This window comes from Opisthorchis viverrini, assembly GCF_000715545.1.
Source record: "Opisthorchis viverrini unplaced genomic scaffold opera_v5_55, whole genome shotgun sequence".
In the NCBI taxonomy this organism is placed as follows: Eukaryota; Metazoa; Platyhelminthes; class Trematoda; order Opisthorchiida; family Opisthorchiidae; genus Opisthorchis; species Opisthorchis viverrini.
The window spans coordinates 1,196,530-1,205,996 of NW_008751709.1; the positions used below are offsets into that span (position 1 = coordinate 1,196,530).

The following is a 9,467-nucleotide window of genomic DNA, read 5'->3' on the forward strand; positions in this document are numbered from 1 at the left end:
TAAACGGATTATTTTGTTTGGAAATCTACGTAATACACTACTGTTTCGGAAAGAAACATCGTAATTTGCCTCCTGTCCGAAAAGTGAATTGCGAAACGGACAGATCACAGAATTAGCGTCAGGACGAGTGATAGCCCACTAACGAAAATTCCGTTGACAGCTTTGATTAAATGCTTCACCAGCCTGAATCGGCCACGGGAAGTAAGCGAATGCTGGCTGTTCCAAAGCGGATAAGTTCAATTCATGCCGACCGGTTAATGTGTAGCTGTCTCAGTTGTTCATTGTGTCTTTCGGTCAACGATTGCGTAACAAGGAGTCGAAACGATCAATAATTCCAGCTAACCGATCTTTGCCGCCTGCTCGGTGTTTCCGACTTAAGGTTGCTAACGGAAGGCTATCTTTCAGTTAATCGAAGCTTCCGTCAAGAAAAAACTTGACTTGTCCGCCCAAACGTTACCTTGATGTCAGACGAAGTATGAGTAGCGGTGTGAACGTTTGCAATCCTATTCAATTAGGGATGTGCTACGGAAAGTTTTAACAGATTAAGTTTAATCCAAGTATACTTAAACGCATGTATGAGCAGAAGCCCACAGTGATATTCCACAAAAGCAGAGGACTGTTGCTTATTAAATATATATTACTCAGCACTAATATAGGAAAAGTCTCAAGAAGAAAAATCTTTTAAAAAAGTCAACTTTGGCTCCCAGAAACATCGGGAATCAGCCGATCCGTATATCAAGTAAAATTACTGATGGACCCTGAGAAAAGTGAAGGATTCGCGCCAATGCGCCATGTGCGGGGTTGCAAAATACCGAATGAACTTCTGATGATCTTTTCTGGTTGAAATTGGAAAGCTGCGGATCCGAGTGGTGGGTATGGATTTCATGCAAATTCTATCTTCTTTGACTTCATGTTCTCCACATCGTCATCTACAGGTGGTGCAGTTGGGTTCGGATCTGATGCACATCGTTCTAAGTCGGTAAGTTCCACAGTGCCACGACTGAGTTGCACACGGTGTTCTTCCTCCTGTTCCTCATCGCTCATCGTCAAGTCTCGGAAAAAGTATCGAGTTTTGAAGATCTTCCACAATTGACACACAATGTCGGAACAAATCAAATCTCCCGCGTTTATGGCGATCATACGTAGAAGGAAGATACCATCTTGGCGAAGAAACTGTCGTTTGAACTTCTCGACCATACCTCGATCTTTTTTAGTCAGAACTTCACCCAGCTTGAGATACTTTTTAATAAAACAGGTGCGTGACTTTTGGTAGGACATTCGCATAAACCAGGTAGGAATGCTGATGGCGGTCAGAGTTGCGGCCAGAACAATCCAGAACCATAAAAAGACATAAATTCTTTCGTTCAACATATTCACAGGGAGCACACATTGTCCGGTTACGTAATTGCTTGCACCCATGTGACGAACGGGTACAAGGCAGTAGCCCACACGAGGAAAGACGAGAGTTCGTTGCCAATCCTTTCCGGATAGAATGTCACGCGCGATTGCAATTCCAAAAAAACTGTAATTATCATACCGAAGACCCAAAAACGTTTGCATCATAAAAACTTGTCCCACAGCGTTAAGCAAGTAGAGGCACTTTATGAACAGATAGATGGCAAACAGGCGAGTTCCAAGCCTCTTGCTGACAACCAAAAGACTGCATGTTTTCCACAACCGACGACGAATGTGACTCCAGACGTCATTGCGGTATTCCCGGTGCTGAAGAAAAAGACGGTTGAACGAGTAAGATGATAGATTTTCAGGTACTACAAGAAAAAGGATGAACTGTTTGAATATGAGCTGCCGTTATTAACAAGTTGAAAAGACCTCACTTTAGCTGTCCTCAAAGTGTTTTAAAGATAATGAGGCTGTGGTAGTGTACTGCTGTGGAGAAACGTTGCCGTCCGCTTCCTGATGCCAACAAAATACACAGTACACCAATAACACGGTAAGACGCTATCGTAAGTCCAACGTTTTGCTCCCTCGAGAACTACATTACTCCGTACCAGCAGAGGCTACCACGAGAGAGGAGGGTCTTCTCGCCCCCGGAGGGTCTCTCTTCAGAGCAGTCTTTCTTCCTTGGGTTGCTGTACGTCGCGTTTCAAAAACAAGGGGATTTTAGTAAGGTTAGGACTTCTCATCTGCCGGTTATCCACTTGCCCAAGGTTACCAATACCAGTAACACCTGTCTGTTAAAGTTGATTATTCAGGAAGTAATAAACTGATAACTCGTAGGCAGCTAATTGTGGTAAGCCATTGGTGCAACGGCTGGAATCGTGGATCAATCAAGCTGTCACTGAGGCAGACTGTTGGCCGAGACAACTGTGTAGGCTTACGGAGTGGACGTTGAATGAATTGCTGCAACACTTAATGTTCGCGTTTGATCCCCTCGATGTAGATACATTAGTCAGAAGGCTACCAATAGGTGGTTGAACTCCAATGCATGCACAACTGCTTCAAACTATCGTTTCAACTTTTGAATACTCTAATTTGAAAGGAGGTACAGGCATGCGGCAAATAACCCACGGGCCTGACGATGCTGCGCACTGTATTTAACTGTCAGCTCGCTATGAACGACTAGAAGAAAGTACTGAGGGACTTTGACTGTATGAATTCAGGTTTTACCCAATTATAACCAGCTGAGTAGTTGTGATGTCTTTTGTGTTGCCCTTTCGCTCTTACTAGAGATTACTGTTTTTATTCTCACTGCACGAAATCGTATCTCAGCCCAGCTGTGTGTTCGCTCACACGTTACTTATCCATGAAGAAGTGTCATATCAAGCATGAATTTAACAGAAAAAGACTAACGGACTCGTAATGAGAAAAGAAGGAAGTGATATAGGACGGACTGAGCTTTTCGATCTGAATGGCACTCGAATCAGCTGCTAATTTTGGAGGGACAAGAAGCCAAAACAGCTCGAGAAAAACAATGTTTCTCTCGTCTCAATAAAAATAGCCACAACAATAAACTTGTTGCTTATTTGATTTGGATGACCAGGAATGTTGTGAAACACTCTTAGGTGGGATAAACAAATAGATACAAAACATCCCCTGAGAAAGTAACCAGCGCGTCACATGAGTGGGTTGTGTTGACAAGAACAACCGATTGCTTCTCCTGCATAATACTCCGGATGCTGAGAAAACGGATCGAAAAAATAGGCCAGCGAATATTTCTGTCTCATCTTCTGATAAGCCTTCTTATTCCTCAAACGACGTGGTCATTCACCTGATGATAAATGATAAAGTTAAGCCTAATGTGACACCAGATCTTCGCCAACTTTTATCGAGTTCACTTTCCATGGACGTTCAGGATGAACTTGGTTGAAGCATTATGCAATAGTGAATCAGTGATTTAATGCACCTGTATCTGAGACCTTGGAAAGTACAGTGGTTAAACTAGCTCTGGAGTTTCAGTGCACAAACACATCATGAGCCTAATTAAATGCACTATATAACCGAAACTTTCAAGGACACTAATCCATCCGGCCATAGTTTTGCTTGTCTCACTTTTTTGCCAACTGAGCTGACTTGTTAAAACGAGTGAGATGGATGAGTGCAGAAAGCTCTGGAGAAATAATAGATGTAGCTTACGAAGGATGCATAGAAGTGTGCCTTAGGGTACCTGAAGTAAAAATACAAAACCTCTGTCACAGCCATTACACAGTATTATGAACATCGAGGGTTGTGAGGAGGCCATCAACCACTGACAAATTCGACCAAGCTAACCTGAAAGGAACAACTCATCGTCGGTCTGTGAAGCAAATCTACCTGGGAATACAGGATAGCTTGAAAGTAAGAGATTTCATTACATCTAACTTGTCAAATAAATTTCATCAGAGTAATCAATAGACAGCAATCTACTCGCCGCTGGTCAGCAACAAAACCACAGAACCATCGGTTACCCAGTGCATCCTTCAGTCCGTTGTGTGAATTTGCCCCGCGATAGCTCGCACCCCCGCTTCCTCAACAGAAAGAGATGGTGATACAGATAGCTCTAGTCCTGATACACGGGTGGGCGCATATATACCGGTTAATTACGCGGACGCGTTATATTATTCATACATGCGTTGTACCGCTCATCTGGCTAGGTCGGGTGACATTTTAAACCTGGTTACGACACTTCTGTCAGGTAATCAACGGAGATTAGCGCACAAAAAAAGTCAGTCGTACACTAGTGTTTCTCTCCCCCCTTCACAAATTGTTATAAATCATTTGTCGTTGGGATAAAGTGAAGTGGTTTACAAAATGTGGAGGTACGCACTGATCCCTCTGCCCTTGTTGCAACAAGGCGACTTGCCCCATTGCTGCGTTCTTTTGTTCATTCAATTCACGAAACGTTTACTTAGGGTGCATCACCAGATAATCCATACACTGCGGACAATTTAGTTGAATCATAGAAACGTTACACTTGGCTGTTTTAAAAGCGTATATGTGCACCGTTCCCCAGACGGCAGCCGGCAACAATTTGAAGACTTGGGGATTTAAACTCAGGTCATCGGTGCGAAATCCGACGAACTGTTTCTCAAGAGTCTGATATTCTGAACCGGTCCTATGTTGCTGATCCACGAAATTTCTTCAAAAGGCTGAACAGGGTTGCCGAAAACCTAGTTGGTCTTTCTAGGGTTGTGGCAATTACCTGAAATTTCGAAACTTTCCTTCGCTTCCTTTCTCCTACGCCCTCGGTGATTTTTTGTTCACTGAATCCTATCATAGATAGTCGTTATGTCTGAAAACAACGACGAGGGACATTTATGAATGATAGCTGAGTCATGGCAGTAACATTTGCTGCAGGTGGGTTGTGAGGAGAAATTCACCTTTTTACCTCGACCCGATTAATTTATGTTGGCCACAGTGAATGACATGGCAAACCAAAACGTTACCGACATCAGCCCTCAACGATGAACAGTCCGCAGTGGTTGCAGCCGAAGGTTTGCCCGCCAACAGCTGTCACGCTTCAGTAGTTTCGTGGTACCTTCTAAGCGATAGCACTAAGGAATAACTTGTAAACCCAGTGGTGGTACATCCGGTTGCACACGCATGCCTAAAGGATGAATGCACGATTCTTATAACGTTCCTTGTGTTATTGTAAGCAAGCAGAGGAAGAGATGTTGCACAATCATACCATGCAAGTGAACACAGCTAAGAGGTATGTGGGATGGGCGGTGTGATGCCTGACCCAGACGTGACCATCAGAAATATCTAAAGGCAATTTTATCTCACGTCAAATTTTTTAGAATCTCATATAGTACCCAACAACGTTGCAACTAAATGGAAGTCGTACCTTAATGGTGAGGACATGATCGGATCCGGAGTATTCGTGTCACAAGAACCCGTCTTTCTTATACTAACTCATCAATTGGAGGTCGAAAGGATCGGTTAAAGACGGTCTGGCATGGTCGAACTTTCCAAGGTGTAACTACAGCACCACTGTCAGCTTCTAGTAACATCCAAAGTCCATTACTCCGTCCTCGGTGAAATTAAATCAAAAACCTGGCTATGTATCAGTATACCTATTGTCTGACGAAGTCGATAGCTCACGTTTCGTCTAAATTTGGAACATTTCTCCCGTCAGCGACGGGTAGGAATTCCGTTGGACTTTCTCCTAGCGTGAAATTCTACAAAGGTGAAAACATGCTTTGGTCATCAAAAAGCACATGAATGGACTCAATTAAAATATCGACACGAATTGCACATCTTGTGATGTCACAGAAACAAACTGTCCAGTCCGATAACAGACTCGGCGATAAAAAAATCAGGATGTAGCACCCATATACCAGTAGCTGTCATCTGGCTTTCCCAAGAAGCGAAGCGGATTCCACTTTAGCCACAGATGAATAGAGACAACAAAACAGAGTATCGATAAAATGCTGTTTAGGTATTTTAATTGAATTCACGATTGGCGGCTAAACCCAAACTTCTGCACTGCAGTGATCACTGCCACTAGGCATAGGCGAAGGTCCTACCTGAAAATGGTTCGTTGGTAGCTGAGCCACGAGCGGCTCGTAACCAAAAGGTTGAGTATTCAAACGGGTTCGAAACACCCTTGAGTTTCATAAGAGAAACACTTTTGGTGATTCCCAACAAGGATGAAACAGCAGTAAAGCACTTCTTGACTTCTTAGCATAGATTGACTTCACTTACAGGAGGAGATCTCAATTTGGTTACCAATTCAAGTCAGACAGCGGGATAATTCAAGTGCTTTTGATAGCCCCCGGCATAGAGTGAAGAATAAAAACAGCTCAAGATATCCATCTTGTGTCAAAGTTATGGAACCACCTATGTTACTAACCCGCCCTGGCAGATCGGCAATATTGGTTGACAGGCTAAAGACAGTACACTGCGACAGTCTACTGGAAGACAGAAAACCTTGAAATTGACTATAAAGCAGTAACGGAACCAAAGTTGATGATAGTTGGCAAAGTTTGGAAAATTATCAGACTAGGTGAATTCATCGGCAGCTGATGAGTTGGCTGTTGTTCTGTGCACCAAGCCCGGAAACTGATTTGCAAACATTTAGTCACCATTCGAGGAGATATCATCAGTGCAGGGTTTGGTACGTTGATGAGGGTTCTCCGGATGGTGATGAAACGTTCGCCAGTCGATTGGCAGGCTCGACGAGAATGTCAACGGCCATCTACCAACGGTGACAGTTCTAAGAATCTGGGAACCATGTTGAACACAAGGCAAACGGACTAGCAGATTGAAATAATAGTATCTCCAACTTGGCTTTGATCTTCCTTGGAAGATCTATGACCTTATTATTCTGTTGCAACCATCCTTCCGTCGATCCAGTTCGTTGCTTGATTAATTCAGCCGTACCGTTTTAGAAATCAAATTTCTAAACCCCACAGCTCACCGAATTCCTACTAACTAGGTGTGGAAATCAAGGACTATGATGAGACCGCCATCTAGTAAATCGATTACAGACGCATACTATATACGGCCACGAAATGCCTCATTCCCAGCCATTGTCTGGACCGGTCTGATGTCGCTACCTTGAAGTACTCACGTGAGCGGATACGGACCTCATCGCCAGTCTTTCACGATTCGTAGATAAACAGAGATGGCCTGTTTTTTATATGGCTAGATTATTCCATTGACGGATATGTGGCTTACTTATCAACCGCTAGGGTCAGTGTCATATTTTCCGCATGGATTATGGACAGCACGTCAAACGATCGATCCATTGGTTTGGCTGACATGGATCAGCTGACACAAGTGAACTCAAACGAACTTTCTAGGGCTAATTAAACTGGTTCATTGTAATGAACCAGTGGTCAGACGTTTTGCCCTAGTTGGTGTTCAGTAGTTTGACTACTCGGAAAAAATGCCAGCGAGTGAAAAGTGGACAACCATACGCATCCAATGTTAGGAGCGGATCTATTGTGGTTGTTTTTTAGCTGCGCGGCTGTTGATCTGTTTGCCGAGCATGGTAATTTGTTGGCAGATATTTAGTCACTAGTCGTAGGTAGGTCATCAGTGCCCGCACTAAAGACGAAAAATCTGCAAGCAAATTGTCAAGCCCGGCGAACAGATCAACAGCAATTCAGGCATCCGATCGTTCTTTTTGGGTGAGCAATCTTGGTGACAGGATTGGTGGATAGTCTACGTATTGATCAGTATGTAGGCGACCTTTGGGTTAGACCTCTCCGATTTGTTGGCCTAACCCTGAGGTTGATCCTGATATCTGATGCTCGGAAGTTTTTCCACTACGGAACTGGGTTCATAATTCTTTGTTGGTAGAGAAGAATGAATCGAGCTCAGCACATTGTATAGTGCCATTGAGCACCATTCTTCCAGTGACTTTATTGCGCGTTTCGTAACTCTACGACCCAGACTTTTCACGTTTCCCTAATTGAAGTGGCGACCTTACTCCTCTCCAAGCGTGAACAACAAATAGATCACGCCTCCTTACGGCAACTTTGGGTTCTTTGAACCGTATGGATAGCCCCTCCCCTGGATTGTTCCAGAGTGATGCCTGTTGCACTGATTATCACTTACCTAGCAGAATACGTAGTTCTGGTCACCTAGTTTGATTTGATTTCTTGGTATTGAAATCGACCGTATAAAGATGTCATTCAGTTCGCGCACCGTTGATATTCCACCTGACTGCAACCTTCTTGGACACTTTATTCGTACATATCTTATTGATTTTACAGACCTCTATTCTGTCATATTTTCTGCTGTTGAGGTGTTCTTTTCCTCAAACTTCTTTTAAGCAGGGCTGTTTGCTACGTAACACTCGTATGAATGCTCTTCTTCTTTTCTCAGTTCTGTTATGCTTCAATATGTCCCTGAACACTTTAATTCCACTTCCTGTAATTCATTGTGTAGTTACCCTGGTGGTTTTTTCATCCGCCTGTGTTTTCTCACGATGATATTTATGTGAGCAATACACAGAACGTACGCATTCCAGTAATTAGATCACCAACTGACCAGCTGGACCACATTTCTTCCTACGTCATGAGTGTTAAACAGCAAGACAGCTATTCAAATTCGCCCTCGAGAGCATCTCAGTGGCCGGTAATCTATCTTTTTTCACGAATATCGTATGTAGCCCGGTGAGCTACTGGGTTGAGATTAAAGCTCAGTGAACGGAACAACAGTTTAACTGTACATGTCGTTCTCATTCTCCCCTAGGTGAAGCGCTTTTGATCCCGAGGGATCGTTAGACCCTGTTGTTTGAGTCGGCTGGCAATCACCTAAGTAAATTAAAGCAAACTGCTGGTTCGAAACCATATCTCAGCACGTCAACCGCTCCTATCCATGCTTGGACAAAGAGGCATATCTCAGCCCTCGTGCTTCCTTCAAATGGCATGTTAGCTAGGCAGTGATTATTAGTTATAATATTATACTGCAGTAAAATCCTATAGGCATATCTTCGGTACTCCCCGCACTTGGAGAGCACATAATAGCGTTCTCCGTCATTTACAGTTCGGTGGTACCGGTGCTAAAGCGCACGACGTAAAGTGGGCAAGGAGGCATCATGCAGCAGTTTGAGTCAAGTAAAGTAGCAGCGGACAGTTCTGTATTGGCTGACTGAGTAAAGGCGACGCCCTTCGACAGCCACGATATGTTTCACACGTTGTGGCTAGGGAAGACGATGGCAAACAAGCCAGGCGCACACATGTGATCGAGTAGTAGCCGTTACTCAGATACAAAGCACAAAATCTTACTGTTAAGGACAGTCCGACCACAAGCTAGTATACGTGCACCCTGCTCAGGAAATGAACTGCCCACGCGGTTCAGTTTGAGTTGGGCTCGTGGAGGATTTTGCAAACAAGCATTACCGCTTAAATTAGTAAGAACAGAATGGGCACAATACGGCTACCGTTCCACCAGCATTTAGTAGATCAGTGACTCTTTTGGAAGGAGGCATTCAGTGAATGTCGGATGACACAACGTTTCCCGTGTTGATCTTTTCTAGAATACGACGAACTAGGATATATATATATATATATATA

The 9,467-nt window shown here is 43.7% G+C and overlaps 1 protein-coding gene across 1 annotated transcript in view; it reads right to left on the reverse strand.

Moving 5' to 3' along the window:
- Nucleotides 1–882: 882 nt before the first annotated feature.
- T265_03627 (hypothetical protein) overlaps nucleotides 883–9,467 on the reverse strand; it is a gene marked incomplete at both ends in the record, with an annotated part of 26,921 nt that continues 18,336 nt past the window's right edge. Inside the window, one exon of the mRNA XM_009168162.1 lies at nucleotides 883–1,722. Coding sequence (XP_009166426.1) covers nucleotides 883–1,722 — 840 coding nt within the window. The remainder of the gene's footprint in view (nucleotides 1,723–9,467) is intronic.